Source organism: Phyllostomus hastatus, unplaced genomic scaffold (assembly GCF_019186645.2).
Source record: "Phyllostomus hastatus isolate PE091 unplaced genomic scaffold, TTU_PhHast_1.1 phas_scaffold_93, whole genome shotgun sequence".
Lineage (NCBI taxonomy): Eukaryota > Metazoa > Chordata > Mammalia > Chiroptera > Phyllostomidae > Phyllostomus > Phyllostomus hastatus.
Window position 1 is genome coordinate 16,786,360 of NW_025334042.1, and position 20,815 is coordinate 16,807,174.

Sequence of the window (20,815 nt, forward strand, 5' to 3'; positions counted from 1 at the left end):
TCCCTATTCCAGAGTAGACAGGGAGACATAAAGTTTGAAGATGAGGAGTTTGCTGACTCATGGTCCCTTGGGGCACAGGAATGTCCAGCTCCAGGGGATGACCATGGTCCCTATCCTTAGTCCCTGCAGAGATTCTGCTTCTCATCCTTCTAGGATGCCCACCCCCAGGACAGTACATGAAAATTCTTCCCATCTCCAGCAGAAGACTCTGGAGCATGGGCTGGGGGACCTTTTTGACTGGGCACTCTGGCAGGTCAGGGGTTAATGGTGAATTACAACATATCTCTGGGCTGAGTCACTGCACAATGCCACTCCCCCCAATTCCCCTCCCCTGGCATTTTATAAAGAGGACCAGAGACTGGAAAGTGAAAAGAACTAGAGGTAAGAGCCCCCCCACCCACCAAACCCTGCTCCCCCAGGCTCCCAGAAATCTCAGGGCAGAGGCCACAGACGGCTGCTGGAACTCCTGCTTGGTGGGACCATGAACTGGCAGCTGCTGTGGCTGGGCTTCCTACTTCCCATGACAGTCACAGGCCGGGCCCTGGGGCCTGCAGGAAAGGAGGCAGCAGTGGTGAGTCCCCTGGGTAAGAAAGACCCAGGCCAGGAGAGGGATTGGGGGTACTGTTTCACAGTCTCATCCAAGCCTCCCTCCTGACCTTCAACCTGCCTGCCTTTCCCTGCTGTCCTCTACTCCATGATCTACCCCTGTCCATCTCCCACTCCTTCCCTTTGTTCTACCTGGTCTCCTTTCCCAAGGTGCCTCTCCTTTAATCTTTCCATGTCAGTTGCCTCCTATCCTCATGGGCTGGTTAGGTCACTTAGAGCTTTACCCTGAGACTAACCCCCACCTCTATTATAGGATTACCTTTTGCAATATGGGTACCTACAGAAGCCTCTAGAAGGACCTGATGACTTCAGGCTAGAAGACATCATGCAGGCTCTGAGGTGAGAGGTCATAAGGTGCATGCCTTCAGGGTTGAGGTTGCAAGGTCTTTCCTTCTTTTCATCCCTTCCTCTCTCCAGGCCCCCCTCAGCCTGACCAAATCCATGTTGGGATCTAGGGAATTAGATGGCTGGTTATCACTATTAGGGTGGTGGGCATGGGGTGAGATGGGAATTCAAAGATGAGGAGCAGTCATTGGATCTTCTGAGGCTCTAAGAACTCCTTTGGAGACTCCACATTGTATTCAAATACTAACATTAAGTCACATCCCACATTAAATATAATTTATATGTAAAACTATTAATTGAGTTGAGTTGGGGTTGAGTTGTTGACATGATATTGCCTTTTGTAGACATTTAATTAATCATTTATTAATTTCTATTTTGAAGTTTCCTTTTTATACTTTGGATGTAATGGATCATTTTTTCTGTTTGCTCTCACATATGTTCACAGTCCCTTGAAAAGCCACAGTGGCTGCAGTGCCTGATGGATGAAATTGCTCCAGAGCAGGCTGGGCTGGGAGGGGCATCCAGCCAGGAGGGGAAAAGGCTGAGGGAAAACAGGCCCTCAGGTGGGAGCAGTGGTGGAAGAGTCTCCAGAGTAGGGGGTCAGGACATGTCCCCAGAGCAGGTTAGATCACAGTGGAGGTGGGGGGAGGCTACACCTGAGGGAATCCTTACCCAAATAAGAGACTGAAGATGGGGAGGTAAAGTTGGAATATTGCAGTATCTTCCAGAATGGAAGAGAAAGTTCCAATTATGAGGACTGGATATGGAAATAACCCCATCAGCTTCAGAGATTCTATGCTTTCTCAGCTATCACTTTGGGCAGCAGAGGGCCAAAGAGCTTCCCCCAGGTCCCAGTCATCCCAGACTGCTGGACCTATCCTTCTCCTACTTTTCAGAGCTTTTCAGGAAGCATCTGAGCTTCCAGTCTCAGGTCAGCTGGACAATGCCACAAGGGCCCGCATGAGGCAGCCCCGTTGTGGTCTGGAGGACCCCTTCAACCAGAAGACCCTTAAATACCTGATGCTCGGTGAGGCCTGAACCTGGGAAAGGGAGGGACAGGCAGGAGTGGCCGGATAGCCTAGACTAGCTCAGTGTTAAATGGATGGTCACCTGGTGCTGATCATCCCTTGCCTGGAGATATTGTTACATAGCTTTGCTGAGTGAATGCACAAACTCAGGGGAGCTCTCTAGGGTTGGCAGAAGGATCTGTGTTTCTAATCTGTTTTCTGGTCCAATAACCAGGCCGCTGGAGAAAGAAGCACCTGACCTTCCGCATCTTAAACCTGCCTTCCACCCTCCCACTCCACACAGCCCGGGCAGCCCTGCTGAAAGCCTTTGAGTACTGGAGCAATGTGGCCCCCCTGACCTTCCGGGAGGTAAAGGCTGGCTGGGCTGACATCCGCCTCTCCTTCCATGGCCGCCAAAGCCCATATTGCTCCAATACCTTTGATGGGCCTGGTAGGTACCAGCTCTTGGAGCTCACCAAACAGACCTCTGAGATTATCTCTGTCCCCTTGAGCCAGGGACTCTGGAACCTTAATGTTTAGGCTGCCCCCATGCCCAGCTGCACCCTACACTCTCTAACCACCTTCTAACATTCCCTTGGGGAGTAGCTGATCACCTCCCTGGGGTCCTGCTCAAAGCACACCCCAGAGAAGATGGGGCCAGAGAGGGGCAAGTGGTTGGGAGGCAAAGTGACAGCATGTGGGCATCCCTATGAGAACTGCATGATGACAGGGGAGTCTGAAAGGAGAGAGAGAGGCAGCCAAAGGTCAGTGACCATAGATGAGGGAATTTTATGGGAATGGAGTGATTGGAGTTAATAACAGGCAGGGGAGCTCCAGCCTAGGGGCTCTGACTTGTTTCCTGTCCACCTTTGCCTTTGTGCAGGGAGGGTCCTGGCCCATGCTGACATCCCAGAGCTGGGCAGTGTGCACTTTGATGAAGATGAGCTCTGGACTGAGAGGACCTACCAGGGGGTGAACCTTCGCATCATTGCAGCCCACGAACTGGGCCATGCCCTGGGGCTTGGGCACTCCCGATATACCCAAGCCCTCATGGCCCCTGTCTACTCTGGATACCGGCCCCACTTCAAGCTGCACCCAGATGATGTGGCAGGGATCCAGGCTCTCTATGGTAGTCCTTTCCCCTAGTGATCACGAGGGTCAGTCTGACCAGTCTCTCTTCAGGCTTGAAGAGGCAGGTCTAGTCTTCATGGAGGGAAATAGCTTGGCTTATTTCTCTTCTTCCTGCCCAGTTATTCAGACTTTTATTTTCAGGAACCATTTTTCTGACACTTTCTTGTCTAATCTTCCTTTGGGGCCTCTTTCCCCTCAGACCCATTCTTGGAGATGAAGAATTCCAGCAAACCTTGCTACTCAACTAAAACATGTCTCCTGCTGATATCAATGTGATCTTGTCTGCCCCCAAGAGAAACTCTAGGATTCCCTTCCCCCCTCTGTGTGGGGCCTCTGATCCAAACTTACAGAAGAGTGGAGGTCAGGAGTTCGAGTTCTCTCTTTGTGCAGCATTACATTACCTCACAGGCAAGAAGAGCCCTGAGACAGGGGATGAGGAAGAGGAGATGGAGCTCACTGTACCACAAGTGCCCACAGAACCCAGTCCCATGCCGGACCCCTGCAGTGGTGAACTGGATGCCATCATGCTGGGTGAGGCCCTTCCCCTGCCTGCAGGCTATAGGCAAGCAGTGGGGATAGCCTACAGGCCTCGAGACATGGACAAATGGGAATGATGCAGGAGCACAGCATGAGCAATGGAGGTTAGACACCAGGCAGGAGTTAGTAGTTATGGAAGGAGGCATGTGGCATGGGGAGGGAGGGTTCAGAGCCAAATTAAACTTGGACCAAGCAGGCATTTACCATGGTGTTACCTTATAAGGGCCATCTAAACATATCTGGAAATACAGCAAGATGGAGAAAACTATATTAACTGGAATGCCTGTTAGAGATGGTATTATACCTGCACGGAGGGACAACTTGGAAGTCATTTAGAGTGGAAAGTGAGAGTGGGAGCACCTCCCTGCAGGGTTTTTGTTTTGCTGAGTGGACCAGAGCTCAGTTGCCCTGAACAACAAAGGAGAGGCTGAACTGTGGGTCCTGCTTCTCTGCCCCTTTAATCTTACTTAATTTTTGAGTAACCAGCCTGTGGGAGGAGGGCAAATCATCAGCCTGCCTGAGATACCTTTATTTAACTGATGTCGTTTTTTTTACCACAGCCTTTGTTCGATCAGTCTTTTTAATTTGTTGACAGGGCCCCGCGGGAAGACCTATGCCTTCAAGGGGAGATATGTGTGGACCGTGACAGATTCAGGGCTGGGTCCCTTGTTCCGAGTGTCTGCTCTTTGGGAGGGCCTCCCAGGAAACCTGGATGCTGCGGTCTACTCTCCTCGGACACGTTGGATTTACTTCTTTAAGGGTAAAAGGACTAGCTTATGTATCTTACCTGAGGGCCAGCCATCAAAGAAGCCATAAAAGGGAGGGAAAGATGAGAAGTTTCTGAGAGGGTGCAATGGAGGAATCAAAAAAACTATCACCTAAGGACAGAGGTGACTTATTCATACATGTTCTCAGGAGACAAGGTGTGGCGCTACATTAATTTCAAGATGTCTCCTGGCTTCCCCAAGAAGCTGAATAGAGTAGAACCCAACCTGGATGCAGCTCTCTATTGGCCAGTCAACCAAAAGGTGTTCCTCTTTAAGGTATAGACTTCAAAGCAAGGGCAAATCCCTTCTTAGGACTGGCAGGCTACCTCACACGGGGAAGCTAATAGTCCTAAAGGGAGATGTGCAGCTGCAGTGGGCTGAGGGTAGATATCTGGGGGCCCCAAGCTCTAACCTCATCATCCTCTTTTCCTTACCCATCCCACACCTAGGGCTCCAAGTACTGGCAGTGGGATGAGATGGCCCGAACTGACTTCAGCCACTACCCCAAACCAATCAAAGGATTGTTTACAGGAGCGCCAAACCAGCCCTCAGCTGCTATGAGTAGGCAGGATGGCCATGTCTACTTCTTCAAGGGCAAACAATATTGGCACCTCAACAAGCAGCTACGAGTACAAAAGGGCTATCCCAGAGATATCGCCCACAACTGGATGCACTGTCATCCCCAGATCCCAGACACTGCCCCATCAGGTGGAGACACCTCTCCCTCAGCCACAGGCCCTGACTACTCAGTCACAGGAACAACCTTGGATACCACTTTGTCATCCATAGATGCCACCTTGAACACTGACCACTCACCCAGAGACACAATCTTGGCTATGACCCCCTCAGCCACAAGCTCCACCACCCTTTCATTCCCTGATAGTATCACCCTTCCAGAAGCCAAAGACCTCAACCAAATGTCTACTCACTAGACTGCAGGCCCATGCAGTGGCATGGGCCAGAGACCTCGGACCTCTAAATGTCCCAGCTGTAGCCACGTTCCCCCTGTGCTCTGGGTCGGCCCTCAGCTCCATCCATTTTTTCCTACCCTAGATAGCACGTGCAACTGTGTTATCTACTCTCTGGAAGACAGTGGTAGAGGGAAGTTGTCAATCAGGCCTGATGGGGCAACAGCTGGAAAGCTGAATGCCTGGGTCCTGCTTTTCCTAGATCAAGTGCAAGAAAACAGCATGGCCAGTAAAATGAGCAAGGGTTTTGGAATCCTTGAGAATCAAATTTGCTTGTTTATGACTTGAACAAGTTGATTAACCTTGTTGAGCCTCAGAGTTCTCATCTGCAAAATGAGGTTACCAATCCTGCCGGGTTGTTGCATTAAATGAAATACTATATGTGAAGTGCCTGACAGTGTCTGGCACACTTGTGCATAATAAAGACTAATTCCATGTTCATGAGAGCACTGAGCAACTCTTCCTCTGGCTGCATGTGTGGTTCCTACAGTAGCCCGGTCTGCTAAGGGAATCCTTACCAAATCTTTAGTGGTCAGAGGACTTGTCAGTGTGGATAACTCTTTGTTTTGGGATGCAAAGAAAGAAGAGAGCAGCAACAGGAGAGGCCAGACTCCCTGATTCAGCATTCAATGCCACTTTATTCACACATTCCCATGTTCTTCCTCCCTCCCATCATAGCCTTGCTGCCCAGGGAAGGGATATATCTTCTTTCATGCTGTCTAGGGAACCAGGGAACTGACTTTGGGCAGGAGAATCACAGTGGGAGAGTTAAAGTGGGTTAGTGGCTGGGACCAAGTTTTAGTTATGGAAGAGATTAGCATCACCTACAATGAGAGGCAGAGAAGGCACTTGTCTCCCATGCAGCCCGAAGACCAGGCTCCTTTGGGCAAAAAGGCAACATTCTGGCATGTGGGGCAATGCTCCCTCCTTGGAGCAAGAAGCCAGCTTTTTGGGGAGAGGGGGTCTGAACCAGGCACTGCCCCATGGTCTTCCCCACGTCAAGGAGAGAAAGGGAAGGAACGTGGAGGACAATACCCCCAACTGAGGTAGGAGAAGGGGGCTTGAGCCTATGTGGCCCAGGAAGAAAGGCTAATCAAGAATCCCATTATCCCCTAATGAGAGGCCTGGAGACTGGGGGATTCTGGAGCTCCTCTGCACTCTTCTCCCATTTAAAAAGCGATCATGTGCTTTAGGAGGCTTCCTGATTTTCCAAAGCTCCTACAAAAAGAACACTCCTTATTTTACTTTGTGTGGCACACTGATGAGGGTATATAAAAGGCTATCTGGGTAAAGCTCCCCCTTTATTTGGAGGGAATTAGGGAGTCAGTTACTTTAGGGACCAGGGCACCTCTATTATTGGACAGAGGTAGCTACTCATACTTCCATTCCTCTCCCCTCCCTAAACTCCCTCTCTGTCTCTGAAACCTTTCCCTACAGGGATGGTCTAGCTTGGAACACAGACTCCATTCCCAAGTCTAAAAGGTAGGGAGTTTGTGTGTGGGTCCTGTGGGCTCAGGCCTTGCCCACCTAGTGTTCCCAGGCCCTTGCTAAGCGTGGGGGGTATCAGTGGAGGTTTAGGCTCAGGTCTGGGTGGAACCAGAATGTGTGGTGAGGGGTACAGTGGAACCACAGTCAGAATCCAAGTCCAAGATGGTGTGGGGGGCTGTGGCCTGACTTCCTGGTCCCAGGTGGCGTTCTCGAAGGCTCTGGAGGTAACTCTGGAGGGACACAGGGCAGAGAGGGCAGAAGGAAGGGTCCGAGTCAGTCCCCGCCCCACCCTCACCATCCCCATGTGCCCTCTGCCCCATCCTCCAGAGTGCCCCCCTCTCCCCCACTTACAGGAGCCAGACTGTCAGCAGGGCTCCGGGCATTGGTGGGGAGCTGGCGCCGGTAGCTGCCCTCACAGAGAGCCACCCCAGGGGAGGTCCGGTGCCATTTGGCTTCTTGCTGACGGATTCGAAGGAGTTGGAGATGCCTTCGATGGTGGCTCAAGACCACTGCTTGGGAGAGGGCAATACAGACTGAGGGAGGCCTCTTTAGACCCCAAATCCCACCCCCAAACACACTCACACTATAAGAGAAATTCGTCTGATTTCCTTATTCCAGCTCTATCAAACCTCGCCTTCCCCCCAGTTCTTCTAAAAGAAATCCTTCTTTTGAGTCTTCCTACTCTCTCCTTCCAGACTTTCCCGAGATCTTTCTTTTCTTCCACAACAGTCTCCAATAGCTCTCTCTTCTCTGCTCCCCTTGACAATTTTTCTTCTCATTCTTACTCAGACTTTGGCTCCTGAAACTCTAACTTCCTTTCAATGCCCTGCCCCATTCACCTTAGATACCTCCACCCTCCTCTCAAGGGTATTTCCCTTCTCCCCTCCTCAAGTCTGGGACCTGGAGACATTAGAAGGCACAGATTGGCTGCTGCTGTACCATGGCACTAACTTACCATTGGCGTGGCCTCCATGTTCCTCATCCATGAGCTTCCATTGGGCCAGGGCCCCAAGGGCTCCCAGGGCTGGCCAGGTCCCCAGCAAGACCCAGCTATACCAGCAGAGAGGAGGCAAGGCTGGAAGTGCCTGCAAGCGTTGGCCCAGCCGACTGCCCAGTGCCAGCCCTTCCAGGAAGTAGTCAGCACAGGCCACCAGCACTGCAGCACCCAGCAGGGCTGTGCCCAGAACTGTGAGCGGACGTGGCCACCGAAGCGTGAGAAGGGCTCCCAGCAGTGCCAGCCCCACCAGCCCCCCGGCCGGCACCCAGGCTGAAGGTGGTTGGTAGATAGGTTCGGTGCCCAGCAGGGCCCCAGCGCCCAGGGTTAGGCCTAGCAGGAGACCAGTCAGGAAGAGCCCAACACTGCGAACCAGCATGGTGACCAGGCCACAGAGGAGTCCGATGCCCAGCGCAATGCCCGCGCTCACCTCCAGGCTCAGCTGTGTCTCTAGCACTCGCTCCTTGTGGCAAAGCAGGAAGATCACCAGAGCTCCTGATAGCAGGCCCGAGAGAAACATCACTGCCTTGAAGCAGCGGTAGCCTGGGAAGGGAGGCAGGAGGCACTGAGAAGCAGAAGGGGTGGGGGGTCCACAGGGATGGCTCTGATGATAAGCAGAGGAGCAGATAACAGGAGCGGCACACCCAGGGACCTCAAGGCCAGAGGCAGAAAGGGATCACCTCAGGGAGGACAGGGACTATGAGGAGATGGGAGGGAAAAATCAGGAGGTAGGATGGATGCACTGAGGGAAGTAAGTATAGAAAGAAGGTGTAATCTTTTCAGGGATGGTAGATGAGAGGAAATCAGCATAGGCCAATGCAGGTTATTGGGGGAGGGTGAAGAAGCCTTAACATGGAGGCTTAACATGGAGGATAATTTGGGAATGAAATTTTGAGGTAGAAGGTAAGGAGAAGGCAAGTGAGAGTGCCAGGGGTCAGAGCTGGAGGGCACGGGTCGGGGGATGAACAGGAAAAGCCAGCAAGAGCAGTACGGGCCATACTGAAGGTAGGCATACCCTGACAGAGGAGTAGTGGCAGCCCAGCAACAAAGGAGAAAGTTAACATCATCCTTGAGGGTGACAGCCTTGGGCAGCTGCCCCCCAGAACCCTAGCTCTGCCCTCACCGAAGCAGCAGTAGATGATTCCAAAGCAGCAGCAAAGAGCACACACCAGGGCAGGTGCCAGTTCAGGATTGTCCTGGGGTTCCAAGACACATCTTGGATCTGGATGCTCTGGGAGTTGTTGATTAAAGGGCCTGGGGTCAGAGGTCATGGCCAGGGGCAGCAAAGCTTCCTCCATGGCAGGAAGAGAAGGTGGTCACAGAGGGGGAGGTCAGTGTCAGCTCCTCTCATCCATCCATGAATGTCTTGAGGGGGTTGGGAAACCTGCAAGGGTGTAGGGGGCAGGAACTCAGGTGCCCATGAATCTTAAGGACTTTGTACCTCTATTTCTTTTAAAGAAAGGCCAATTTCAGGAGGGAACATGGCCCTGCTGGGGTTGAGGTGAGCCAGCTGTCTTTTTACTACCCTTTGCAACAAGGAAGCTAAATAAAACTTAAAATGAAAATCTTATGAGATAATGAGCCATGTCTGTCCCCTAGCTTTCCAGGGTGGGTGGGAGGAGCAGGAAGTTCTATGGTCTGTGGAGGGAGGTGTCCAGGGCCACTAGTGGGACTGGGGGCTAAAGACCCAGCAACCTGTTTCAGCTGAAAAGAAAGCTTGCCCACATCTGCAGCTGGGACTCAATATTACCCCACTGGACTAGGAAGGGTGTGGTTAATAAAAGGGGGAGAAGGTGGAGAAAGAGGAGAGAATGAGTCATGGTGGGGTCTTCCGACAGCTGCTCCAACTCCAGGGAAAAGGGGGAAAAAACTGGCACCAAAAGAGTTTGGGACAAGGAATTAAGTAGAGACAGTCATACACATTTGTCAGGGTTCTGAAGCCTCTGCTTCCTGAGGAGACCAAGTTGTTGGGGAAAGGGGCATCCAGCCAGTCGAACTCCAACGACCCCTCATGGAATAAGCAGGCACCTTGCCCATAGATATCTCACCTACTGGTTGGCCTCTTAACCCTCCCAGCAGGACACTGGGGCTTTTCCTAACCCTCCCTTTCCCCAGGCTTGTCAGGGCTGCCAGTGGGGTTTGAATTTAGTTTCTGCGAGAACATCAAGGAGGGGCTGGCATTGGGGGCACTTTGGGAGTGGGGTAGGGTGGATGCAGGTACATTCCTTCAGCTATCTTCTTTTGGACATCAAAGTCCTAACAGTCTGGAGGGTTGGCTTGAGGAATCCCTGGGGCTCCTCTTCTCAATCCTCTTGGAAGCCTAGGGACCCTAAATAAGGAGAGGTTGGGTAGGGGGTGTTAACTACTCACCACCCCGCCAGGGCTGAGAAGAGGAAGGGGGCAGAAGTGCTTTCCTAGATCCCCAGCTGCATCCCTGCCCGGAGATCCGGGCGGTTGTCAGGCGTGGGCACCTCCAGAACCACTCAGTTAGTTTCCCTCTAAACTCTCGCAAGTCGTAGCCCAAGCCCCGTGAGCTAAATGCAATTAGCTTTGGAGGTAGGGTGGGGTGGAGGAAGGGGACAGGGTGGGGGTGGTGACATCACGGGCCGGGCCCCTCCAACTCTTTCTCTTGTGTGTGGGGGACCCAGTTTGCCTACTGCTCGAGGCTGGGACCAGAGGACCCCTCAACCACACCAGGGAAAGGCTCTGGGTGCACAAGGGGTTTAGATAAAGGTCTCTGAATAGTTAGGCGATGACTCAACAATTGGGAGCTCTCAAAGCCCCAACAGGGGTCTCAGCGCCCCCCTCGCTCCGGCTTGGTTTCTTCCACTTCCCAGAGAATTGGAGTATTGTCTTCTGGAGAATCTGGTGGTCCAGACTGGGGATTCGGGGAAGGGGGTCTTGCTGATCTTGGGGCGCCGACGAGGTGCATGGGTGGACAAACTTGCGGAGTAAGACAGAGTCTGGAAGGGGAACTAACGAGAGAGACGTGTGCAGAGAAGGAGACCGACAGAGAAGGGACTCAAGCTGGGTCTGCGTGGGGGAGGGGGCGCTTGTCGACGTCGACGAACAGCTCGGTATGCAAATAAGATGTAAAGCAGCATGCAGATGAGTGCAATGTTTTTTGGCACTCCTCTCTGGTCCTGAGTCCAGCGGAGCTAGGCTCTCTCTCAGCCCCCGGGTCCCGCTCGGTGACGGTGCCTGAGACCTGCGTCCAGAGGGGCGGCTCCGGGCCGTGGGAGCAGCAGTTGTACGGGGAAGTTCCCCAGCTGGGTCAGGATCTAGGGAGGCCGAGGGTTGCTGGGAAAGAAGGGACAGCACTAGGGGGGACCAGGGCGGGGGTTGGCCCGAGGTGTCCTTTCCTCGATTCAAGAAAAGGACAAGATACAAAAGGGCCTCTATCCTCGTACTGCCAGCAGTGAAGGGATCAGGGCGGTGACTCCTCAACGCTCCTTAGTTGTGTCTTCAAGAGAAACAGCCTGTGGCTCGGTGGCTGTCCTCTAGCTCCCAGTCTCGGTAAAGCCCAAGAATCCAACCAGAGGAACCCTAAGAACCCACTCCCAGACTGCAGGCACCGCTGCAGCACCTATGTGCCTCGCTTCCAGAGGTGCAACTTGCGGGGACTCTACTCCAGCACGCGGAGGGTCGCAGCAGAGGGCCCTTTAAGGGGCCGGGCCAGTACTTCCCCTGGACCGCCTCCTCTGATTTGACTCACACTTGCTCCACTGGTTCACGTCTCTGCCAACCGCTTTTTTCTTTTCCTTCCTGTCGCTTCCCTGGTAGCCCCGGAAGTGGAAACAGGCATAGGTCGGAGGCTGCGGCGGGGACGGGAGGCGGAGCTGGGGTAGCTGCTCTCGTAACTCCCCCTGGCGCTGGGCCCAGCTGCTACAGGGGAGGGGTTACTGCCGCTCTTCGGTACCTTACCTTTGCCCCCTTTCCCTACCCTGAGGGTTCTCTGGTTGTCTATCTCGGGGGCAACCCCAAGTTCCGCCCCCAGCTTTTCTTTAAGGGCTGCCCGGTCCACACCCTTCTCAGACAGCCTATGGCCCTGCTTTCCGACCGTCTTTCCCTTTTTCCCAAGAGTGACCCCAAGACCACACCCTTTGCCATACCTCCCTCTTTCTCGGATTCAGGACTGTGTTTTTCCGGGAGAAGAAGAACAGGAGGCGGCAGGGAGCGGTGTTGTGGTTAAGGTAGTATTGGCTTATTGCTAGGGGTAATGAATACCCCAAAGGAACTTGGGAAAACAGGGGAGGGTGGACGTATTAAATATACCTCCAATTTAAGATTATTTAACCCCTTTCTCGGTTCTATCCTTGATTATCTCCACCTTGATACCTTTGTTACAGGCATCAGAACTTACCACGATGGCTGTGACTTAAAATCTTCAGGAACTCCCGGGGTCATGGCCCAGAAGCACCCCGGACAAAGAGGGTTATGTACAGCCCACCCCAGTGGTGATGCCTCTCTTGGGACTTTAGGACCCTCTGTGGACCCTGAAATACTTTCATTCTCAGGACTGAGGGACTCAACGAGGCCTGCTCCTAATGGTACCCACTGCCTCACAGAGCACTCTAGTCTTAAGTACACACAGCCCCCAAACCCAGCTCACTGGTCGGATCCAAGCCATGGTCGCCCAAGGGGTCCAGGACCCCCTAGAGATGGAGAGGACCCTGATCAGAGCGAGGCATCTTCAGAAGAAGAATCAGGAGCGGACCAGGAACTCTCAAGAGAGAATGAGGCTGGGCACCAGGAGGATGTGAACCCATTTCTTTCCATTCCATCTGCTTGCAGCTGCCAGGGAACCCCTGGAATCCCTGAAGGGCCTTACTGTAGGGGAGGAGATAGCTCTTTTAGCAACTTTTGCCACCATTGTACCTCTCCAGCTTTGGGGGAAGATGAGGAGTTCGAAGAGGAATATGATGATAAGGAACTCAAGTTCCCCAGTGATTTTTCACGTGTGCCCAGTGGAAAGAAACCTCCACCCAGGAGACAGCGGCACCGTGTTCCAACCAAGGAGGATACTCGGGAGGGTGGACGCAGAGATCCCAGGACCCCTGGTCGACATCGGCTGGGCCGGAAACGAAGTCAGGCAGATAAGCGCAAGGGCCTGGGATTATGGGGAGCAGAAGAACTGTGTCACCTTGGACAGGCAGGCTTCTGGTGGTTAATTGAACTGCTGGTGTTGGTGGGAGAGTATGTGGAAACTTGTGGTCATCTCATCTATGCATGCAGGCAGCTGAAAGGCAGTGATTTGGACATTTTTCGTGTCTGGGTGGGAATGTGGGCGGGACAACTGGGTGGTTGGGCCCAGGTGATGTTCCAATTTCTGAGCCAGGGATTTTGCTATGGGGCAGGGCTGTTCACCCATTTTCTTAGGCTCCTGGGTGCTTTGCTTCTTCTGGCTCTGGCCCTTTTCTTGGGCTGTCTGCAATTGGGCTGGCGGTTTCTTGTGGGACTAGGTGACCGGTTAGGCTGGAGGGGTAAAGCCACCTGGCTCTTTGCTTGGCTGGAATCTCCCACCTTGCAGCGTTGCCTGATTCTGCTGAGAGATAGCAGGCCATGGCAGCAGCTTGTAAGAATGGTTCAGTGGAGTTGGCTGGAGTTGCCTTGGGTCAAACAGAGGACTAATAGGCAGGGGGATGCACCTGTAGCTAGTGGTCGCTGCTGCCAGCCTGAAGAGGAAGTGACTAGACTCTTGACCATGGCTGGGGTTCCTGAAGATGAGCTAAACCCTTTCCATGTGTTGGGGGTTGAAGCCACAGCATCAGATGTTGAACTGAAGAAAGCCTATAGGCAGTTGGCAGTGATGGTGAGTATCCTTCCCTTGTTTCCTGTCCCTCTTTTGTTCCTATATTTTATTTTGTAATTTTATGGAGAGTAAAATAAAGAGAAGGTGGAGAAGGTCAATTTTAAGCTGCAGAGTAACTTTAATTCTTAGAAAAGTCATAAAAGACCTTTTTCATCTCTACTATGGGATCTGACTTTCCCTTCAAGTTTGTCATGAGATTCTTTTTCTTAAATGAAAAGAAATGAACATGATAAATTGGGCAGTATTGGACTCACCCTGAAATATCAAGATGAAGTTCCTTTGACTAGGGTGAAGAGATCCAATCAGAAAGCTTATCAGTTCCTCTCCCTGAACAATTGAGGGGTTTTTTTGAACACAAGGAAATCCTATAATCTGTCCTGGAAAGGTGAGTGTGGACCTGGTGTGGGACAGTTCAGGGAGCGCATATGATTATTCCAGGACCAGGTGAAAGAAAACAAGCTATTTTAAGACCAGCAAGCCAGAATGGCAAAGGGAAGGAAAGGGGAACAGAAATCATAGATACGTGAATACATATGTGAATACATATGTCATACATAAAAACCTGGTTGCTTTCGTTGAGAAAAGTAGTTACAGGTGAGAATTGTGATGCACCGCATTGTTGAGAGAAATGATATAATAAAAGCATACCATTAAATTGTTATTAGAAGTTGATATTAGGTTGCTTTTTTTAGATGATTGTTATCGCTATTTCTGTGGAAGTGAAACTTTATTAAGTAATGTGTGTAAATTGCACAGGAGGTCTGTTTGACTGAATGTATGGAACTGGACTGGTAAAATATAGTATGCAGATTACCTCAACAGTTGACACCAGAGCAACCATGGTTTCTGTTAACCATTCAGCTTACCAGAAGACTAGTTTGTGGGAAATACATACCCCTTAGTTGGTAGCCTGGGATATTCTTAGAGTGGGGAACAACTGCGTACACTCAGATTGTTACTAATAGTGAAGCTCTTTTCTCACCTTTTTATTTTTTAGCAGATATCCTCTCTTGGGGAGTATCATTCTTCTAAAAATATCTCATTTTCAACTTACTTTCTTGGAGTAGAGATAATGTTCCCTGATCCTCCACACACCTGCCCCACACCCCATAACTCTCCCTTGTTCTGGATCAGAATGTCTGTAGGCTTCTTTAATAGAACCTCTCACCACTCTTATTAAGCGCCAGAGTGACCATGACCAAAGGGATGTTCTATATGCTTGGGAATATGAGATTTAACAGCATTCTGCTTATTTGACATCAATTAAGAGGCTAGCTTTATCACTGTTTTTTGGGGAGTGAGGACGGGAACAGTAAGGAAGTATAGGGAGAAAGGATATTATTTGTCTTGGAGAAAAGGCTGAAAAGTGGGTAAAAACCCTGTGTCATGATAAGCTATTTTATTTCTGGGACAGAAAGGGAAACTTGCAGGAAGTTTTGAGTAGATATGAGGATTTTCTAGTTAGAAAAGTGTTTGAGGATGTACTATCTTTGGAACTCTTACTTTGTAACTGGTAGTAAAGTTAAAATGTGAGGGCTTAGTACGTATGTGCCCGGTCAGGCGACCAGCCATCCCTGTTTGCCTGAAATTGAGGTTTCCTGAGACACGAACTTCAGTGCTAAAACTGGGACAATCCCAGGTGCACTAGGATGGTGGATTACCTTAGTAGATTCTCTGCTACCTACTCCACATGTATTTTCATTTAATATTCCCAATAATCATGATAAAGTATTCTAGGTCATGTAGCTAATAGTGACAGAGCTGGGACTTGAACTGAGATCTGTCTTTAGAGCCAGACCAATTAATTATTAAGCTATATTGACTCTCCAAAAGGGTGGTGGAAGAGAGCCATTTGATGTGAAGTTTTGACCCAAGATGGGGAGATGGGTGGAATGGGTCTGTGATGAAATCTTTGTCTTGATAGGTTCATCCTGACAAAAATCATCATCCTCGGGCTGAGGAGGCCTTCAAGGTTTTGCGGGCAGCTTGGGACATTGTCAGTAACCCTGAAAGGAGGAAGGAGTATGAGATGTAAGTTGGAGGTCGGAAGTTGTCAGGTGGGATAAAAGAATAATCTTCAATAGCAGAGGTCCCTGGACTTGGGGGTGGAGGCTCTCTGAAATGGAGAGAATTGAGGTTGCTTGTCTTTCTAGCTGGCCCAGGCCTTAAGAGGCCAGTAGATCTGTCTCCTTTTATCCCTTGCTCAATACCCTCTGATTTACAAAGCCTTTCTTCCCTTAGGAAACGAATGGCAGAGAATGAGCTGAGCCGGTCAGTGAATGAGTTTCTGTCCAAGCTGCAGGATGACCTCAAAGAGGCAATGAATACTATGATGTGCAGCCGATGCCAGGGAAAGCATAGGTATGAAACTACCTTCATTGGTAGTTTATGGGATACAGATGGTAAGTAAAAAAAAAACCTTAGGTTTCCACTTCTGCCACATTGTCAAAAGACTGGAGATTTGAAATAATAAGAAAAAAAAGATACTTCTTAGCTTTATGATAGAAGGTTGAGAGCAGGGTATGCATAGGCATATATAACAACTGAGAATTTTAGAACGTTCAGCCACGTTCTATAGACTATATGAGACTATAGCCAATGAGACTATAGCAACATCACAGGCTTGACAGATTATTAAAGAATTATCCTCCTGTTGGGTTGCAGAAGGTTTGAAATGGACCGGGAACCTAAGAATGCCAGATACTGTGCTGAGTGTAATAGGCTGCATCCTGCTGAAGAAGGAGACTTTTGGGCAGAGTCAAGCATGTTGGGCCTCAAGATCACCTACTTTGCTTTGATGGATGGGAAGGTGTATGATATAACAGGTACACTTCTGTTCTCTAGAAATATGGGCTCATGTATACTTAAAACTGTGATGTATTGGTAATTATTTCTCATGTTTGTAGAGTGGGCTGGATGCCAGCGTGTGGTAATCTCCCCAGATACTCACAGAGTCCCCTATCACATCTCATTTGGTTCTCGGATCCCAGGCACCAGTGGGCGACAGAGGTAGGTCATATTTCTTTCAATAATATACCCACTATTCTAGTTCTGAATATGGTTTCAAATGAGCTGATGTTTAGGATACCTAGATGTCTCACCCTTTAAGAAGTCTGGTAACTGGCTCGATGTATCTTTCTTTCTATCTACCTTTCTTTTCTTTTCCTTTCCTTTTTCCCTCCTCTCCCCTCCTCTCCCCTCTTTCTCTCCTTCTAAGATTTATTTATTTTGAGAGGGAAAGGGAGGGAGAAAGAGAAACATTAATGTGTGATTGCCTCTTGAGCGACCCCTACCATGGACCTGGCCTGCAACCCAGGCATGTACCGACTGGGAATTGAACTGGTGACCTTTTGGTTCACAGGCCAGCACTCAATCCACAGAGCCACACCAGCCAGGGCAGGATATATCTTTAAATTAAGTATTAATAGGTGACCATTGGACTCTTAAATCTCTCATCTCATTATTCTGTTTTCCTCTCAGAGCCACCCCAGATGCGCCTCCTGCTCACCTTCAGGACTTTTTGAGCCGGATCTTTCAAGTACCCCCAAGACAGATGTCCAATGGGAACTTCTTTGCAGCTCCTCATTCTGGCTCTGGGGCCACTGCAGCTTCCAAGCCCAACAGCACAGTACCCAAGGGAGAAGCCAAACCGAAGAGGCGGAAGAAAGTGAGGAGGCCCTTCCAACGTTGACACTTGTTTTCTTCTTTCCTTAAATCAATGTCAGGGAGTCAAAAGGGCTGTGTACAGCACAGGATGGAGTTTGATTTATTTTTAATTATTTAAAAAAGGGAAAATTTTAAGCTCAAATAGTTCACTCAGTACTTGTTGGAAGCCCCGGAACCACTCTTCCTCCTCCACCAGCACCCAGGAATTGAATCTTGTCTTCTGACAATACCAAAGAAATAGGGGGTGGCTAGAGCAAAGAACCTAGGGCATGGACCTGGACTGGATGTTACCTCCCAAAGCAGGGTGGGAACTGGGTATTTCCCTGGTGTCTATATGCCTTTGTCTTGTCTTTTGCTTCTACAGCAAATGACACTTGCTTCCCTTTTTTAAAATTACAAGTCTATTTTATTTCTTGACCCATTTCAGGAGGGGACCCCCGCCCTTAGCCCAATGTACTAGTTAAGAGACAGTACAAGAAAATGTGTAGCCCTAATTATAGGAGATACATAGAGTTCAGTGAGTGGGAACTCTGAATTTTTTCTTTCACCTTGTGGGCAACTGCCCAAATTTATGCTGGTTGCTGCAGGGATGGCCAGAACTAATAATTTTTAAAAATCAAATTTATGCCCTCTGCTCTTGGGCGAAGGGAAGGATAAAGGGGATCCTGGCAGCCTCCTTATGATCCAAGGGTTTGTATTTTTTTAAGTTTGTTCATATTTGTATGTACATATCTATTTAAAGCCAGGAATTATCTTTCTATAAATATATAACTGGCAACACATTTTTTTCCCTCTCTTCTTTGCTCTTATAATAGCTGGTATCCTTTTACACATTTGAGAATCCTTTCTCTTAGTGTTAGTTGAGAGTGAAGGGCACTCCTACTAAACCAAGGAAGAGGGGATACAAAACACTTAGAGAAGGTTTGTGCAATAAGTCACTGTTCTATCTTCTTCCCCTGCCTTGTAAGGACATCTCACTACTTTTTCGTGCTGACCACATAGTAGCCATATCTGACAAAAAAAAACCAAACCTTTATTATAAGGAAAATACTTATAAAGTAAGTATAAAGGAAGATATGGAAATACTTAATCACCAAACAAGCTGCCCAAACATGGCCTCCTATGGAGGAGAGTTGTTTTAGTCTCTTACCTTACCTGCCTTTCCTGACTTAAACCTACTCCTAGCAGGGCTAGGCCCAGGGAGCCCCATTTTCTATTCTGCTTTCTTCCTGGGAGTTTGGGAATGGTTGTATAGTTCTCAAACTTCAAGATACAGAAGACAGTGTGGAGAAAGATGTTACAGCCTTTTGTTCCAACGTCGTCCCCAGCCCCATCCTTCAGTATTTATTGATGCCAAAGAGACGAACCCCATGGAATTGGGGCAACTTAGGCAGCAGTACACTAAGCAATGAAGCTGTGTTGATGAGGAAGTGAGCAGCATCATACTTGGTGTAGAAGCTGGCTAGGAGGTAGCTGGGGAGAAAAGAAATAGGGTGAATGAAATTGGCCTTCCCTATCCATATTCATGCCTTCCCAGTGACTTTCTCTTATATTTTAAATGACCAGTCCTAGGATATCTGAAAGTATCCTAGGGATTGGGGAGATAATCAGCACCTCTAACTGGAGATTTGTTATAGTTAGTGTGTTTAATTGTTGAAGACATATGACAAATAGCAGCTGAAGCAGTTTCAGCCTGTATAACTGTTAAGTCCTCTTTGATTCCACTCCCCACAAAGTTTTCACAGATTTACATCAGTTCTGCCTTGATTTATTCACATCTTTTGGAAATGTAAAATCATTTGGTTTTACTTGGTTTTCTCAGTCCCTTCTCCATTCTCCTACTATCAAAGAGGCAGCAAGGAATGCTTGATTATTGCCTTCTACATTTTTAAAGCTTCCCTGTAGGCCTTTGTACCTGGCTCTTGGAGTATTCACCATATCTCCCCTAGGACTCACAGTACAATAGGAGAGATGCTCAGGAATTTTCGGGAAGAGGTAAATTGGAGCCCGTAGTCCATCTGTTCCCAGTGTGTCAGTAGCCGAGCCTTTCCTTGGTCAGGGGTCTCAAAGGGTGTCCCTTTCACCATATGTAGGAAGACATACATAGCCTGGAAGGAGAGAAGAGAGCAGTTTAAAGGGGCGGAATGTAGTTCTTTAGCCCAAGAATTAAGATCCTCAAAGGAAGATGAGTATCCCCAAATATTTGGGGGTTTTATTTTGTTTTTGGTTGGGGAAAGGCCTGGGGTGGGTATAGGGTGTGGTTTAATGCTCACCAAATTATGGATGACATTAGTCAGGGTCCAGACGACAGGAATGCTGAAGAAGGGGATGCTGAGTAGAACCACATGCAGCAGTCCTACCAAGATGATGTAGGCCAGCCAGATGCCCCGGCTATTCATCACTCGAGTGTTGGGGTTTACTTCGCTGTGTGCCACCCCCACATTCATCCTACCACAGTGGGGGATCAGGCAGGAGTCTACCTCAATTTCCCCTCAACCCCACTTTGATTTTTTTCTCCCAACACTGCCTTCTGAGTAGCTCAAATCTCCTGAACTCTATTGGGAATGAAAGCACATCCCCATCATGCACAAAGGAAAAACTGAAGACTGGGGGGGAAAAAAGGTCAGAAGAGTCCACTTTACGTCTTAAGGATCTGGTAATCAGATACTCTGATTCTTACACTTCAGCTGTAACTTGCAGGAGTGAGTCTAGGCGTCAGGCACCCGTTTCAAGGAGCAAGGGAAACAGAAGTATCTCACTTTTTTCCTGAAGAAGTTAATGAGGAAGCATGAAGTTACTTACACCCAGCATTCCAGAAGAGGGTCATGGGAAACAAGGATTCATTAAGGAGGGGTGAGGGGGTAAGGTTACTTCCAAACCCCACCTTTAATCCGGGGCTTGCCCCTTTTGCCTCTCATCCTTTTAGCATGTAAGCAGTCAATACCCCAATCCCTTTTCTCAAGCGTGGGGCATTTAAAGAATTTGCCCAGAGTTTTGGGTTGAGCTACGAAGGAACTTGAGTTGAGCGCCTCCAAATGGAGTCCTGGCCCAAATCTAGGGGCGGCTCATTTCGTCTCAACTTGGCTCCTTAAAATCGTGCTAGTCAAAGTTGATTATGTTTAGTTAGGAAGCAGTTCTTGCCCGCCCTTCTCTACCGAAAATTTCCTAAACCCTAATCCTGAGTCTGCCCCATGCTCCTTGTAAATCGGCTCTCCTCAGCGCTCTTCTCTTAGTATTTAACTCGCCGCTGCTCACCGCCCGCCTCCCCTTAGGCCTCCCACCATTTTTTTCCTCAGCACCCCTTTCCAGTCTCTCGGAAGCCCCTACCTGCAAGCTTAAGAAGCCGGTCGGCTACCGGCACAGCGCTCGCTTCAACACCTGTGGTCTCCAGGAAGCAGCCACCCTCGCCCGTCTGCAGTCTCTCTATTGGTGAAACAGAATTAGCGCTGGCGCCACCCATTGGCTGGCGGTCTGCAATGGAGACCCACAATTGG

At 49.6% G+C, this 20,815-nt stretch overlaps 4 protein-coding genes across 8 annotated transcripts; 2 read left to right on the top strand and 2 right to left on the bottom strand.

Annotated features, from left to right (window-relative positions):
* The first annotated feature begins 327 nt into the window (after positions 1-327).
* On the top strand, positions 328-5,807 carry MMP19 (matrix metallopeptidase 19). Of its 2 annotated transcripts, none has more exons than XM_045829532.1 (9): positions 328-381; positions 860-945; positions 1,848-1,978; positions 2,194-2,409; positions 2,842-3,087; positions 3,498-3,620; positions 4,222-4,386; positions 4,542-4,669; positions 4,843-5,807. In XM_045829532.1, exons 2-9 carry the CDS (start codon positions 932-934, stop codon positions 5,323-5,325), a joined length of 1,506 nt encoding a protein of 501 aa, XP_045685488.1. In that variant the 5' UTR covers positions 328-381; positions 860-931; the 3' UTR covers positions 5,326-5,807. The 2 variants fall into 2 exon arrangements, with proteins under 2 accessions (XP_045685488.1, XP_045685487.1); XM_045829531.1 differs by lacking the exon at positions 328-381 and adding an exon at positions 388-571.
* Positions 5,808-5,979: 172 nt separating this feature from the next.
* On the bottom strand, positions 5,980-10,409 carry LOC123813066 (transmembrane protein 198-like). Of its 3 annotated transcripts, none has more exons than XM_045830111.1 (5): positions 10,214-10,409; positions 8,967-9,227; positions 7,805-8,386; positions 7,201-7,358; positions 5,980-7,079 (listed from the first exon to the last, which is right to left on the bottom strand). In XM_045830111.1, exons 2-5 carry the CDS (start codon positions 9,139-9,141, stop codon positions 6,942-6,944), a joined length of 1,053 nt encoding a protein of 350 aa, XP_045686067.1. In that variant the 5' UTR covers positions 9,142-9,227; positions 10,214-10,409; the 3' UTR covers positions 5,980-6,941. The 3 variants fall into 3 exon arrangements, with proteins under 3 accessions (XP_045686067.1, XP_045686066.1, XP_045686068.1); XM_045830110.1 differs by having other exon boundaries at positions 7,201-7,361; XM_045830112.1 differs by lacking the exon at positions 10,214-10,409 and having other exon boundaries at positions 7,201-7,361; positions 9,013-9,148.
* Positions 10,410-10,736: 327 nt separating this feature from the next.
* On the top strand, positions 10,737-18,336 carry DNAJC14 (DnaJ heat shock protein family (Hsp40) member C14). Of its 2 annotated transcripts, none has more exons than XM_045829244.1 (7): positions 10,737-10,920; positions 12,193-13,655; positions 15,580-15,686; positions 15,897-16,016; positions 16,320-16,480; positions 16,562-16,664; positions 17,136-18,336. In XM_045829244.1, the coding sequence occupies exons 2-7, from the start codon at positions 12,249-12,251 to the stop codon at positions 17,344-17,346; spliced, it is 2,109 nt and encodes a 702-aa protein (XP_045685200.1). In that variant the 5' UTR covers positions 10,737-10,920; positions 12,193-12,248; the 3' UTR covers positions 17,347-18,336. The 2 variants fall into 2 exon arrangements, with proteins under 2 accessions (XP_045685200.1, XP_045685199.1); XM_045829243.1 differs by lacking the exon at positions 10,737-10,920 and adding an exon at positions 11,626-12,036.
* ORMDL2 (ORMDL sphingolipid biosynthesis regulator 2) lies at positions 18,336-20,730 on the bottom strand. The gene is made up of 4 exons (XM_045829245.1): positions 20,649-20,730; positions 19,595-19,769; positions 19,278-19,429; positions 18,336-18,794 (listed from the first exon to the last, which is right to left on the bottom strand). Exons 2-4 carry the CDS (start codon positions 19,766-19,768, stop codon positions 18,659-18,661), a joined length of 462 nt encoding a protein of 153 aa, XP_045685201.1. The 5' UTR covers position 19,769; positions 20,649-20,730; the 3' UTR covers positions 18,336-18,658.
* Positions 20,731-20,815: the final 85 nt, after the last annotated feature.

What these genes read in the sequence shown, in the direction of transcription:
- MMP19 (XM_045829531.1), top strand. Translation starts at nt 482, where the DNA reads ATGAACTGGCAGCTGCTGTGGCTGGGCTTCCTACTTCCCATGACAGTC. An exon ending in GACATCATGCAGGCTCTGAG is followed by an intron (nt 946 to 1,847) that starts GTGAGAGGTCAT and finishes CCTACTTTTCAG; the next exon opens with AGCTTTTCAGGAAGCATCTG. An exon ending in CCTTAAATACCTGATGCTCG is followed by an intron (nt 1,979 to 2,193) that starts GTGAGGCCTGAA and finishes TCCAATAACCAG; the next exon opens with GCCGCTGGAGAAAGAAGCAC.
- LOC123813066 (XM_045830110.1), bottom strand. Translation starts at nt 9,141, where the DNA reads ATGGAGGAAGCTTTGCTGCCCCTGGCCATGACCTCTGACCCCAGGCCC. An exon ending in AATCATCTACTGCTGCTTCG is followed by an intron (nt 8,387 to 8,966) that starts GTGAGGGCAGAG and finishes CTCCCTTCCCAG; the next exon opens with GCTACCGCTGCTTCAAGGCA. An exon ending in ACATGGAGGCCACGCCAATG is followed by an intron (nt 7,362 to 7,804) that starts GTAAGTTAGTGC and finishes CCCTCTCCCAAG; the next exon opens with CAGTGGTCTTGAGCCACCAT.
- DNAJC14 (XM_045829244.1), top strand. Translation starts at nt 12,249, where the DNA reads ATGGCCCAGAAGCACCCCGGACAAAGAGGGTTATGTACAGCCCACCCC. An exon ending in ATAGGCAGTTGGCAGTGATG is followed by an intron (nt 13,656 to 15,579) that starts GTGAGTATCCTT and finishes TTGTCTTGATAG; the next exon opens with GTTCATCCTGACAAAAATCA. An exon ending in CGATGCCAGGGAAAGCATAG is followed by an intron (nt 16,017 to 16,319) that starts GTATGAAACTAC and finishes GTTGGGTTGCAG; the next exon opens with AAGGTTTGAAATGGACCGGG.
- ORMDL2 (XM_045829245.1), bottom strand. Translation starts at nt 19,768, where the DNA reads ATGAATGTGGGGGTGGCACACAGCGAAGTAAACCCCAACACTCGAGTG. An exon ending in CTAATGTCATCCATAATTTG is followed by an intron (nt 19,430 to 19,594) that starts GTGAGCATTAAA and finishes CTCTCCTTCCAG; the next exon opens with GCTATGTATGTCTTCCTACA. An exon ending in AGCATCTCTCCTATTGTACT is followed by an intron (nt 18,795 to 19,277) that starts GTGAGTCCTAGG and finishes TTTTCTCCCCAG; the next exon opens with CTACCTCCTAGCCAGCTTCT.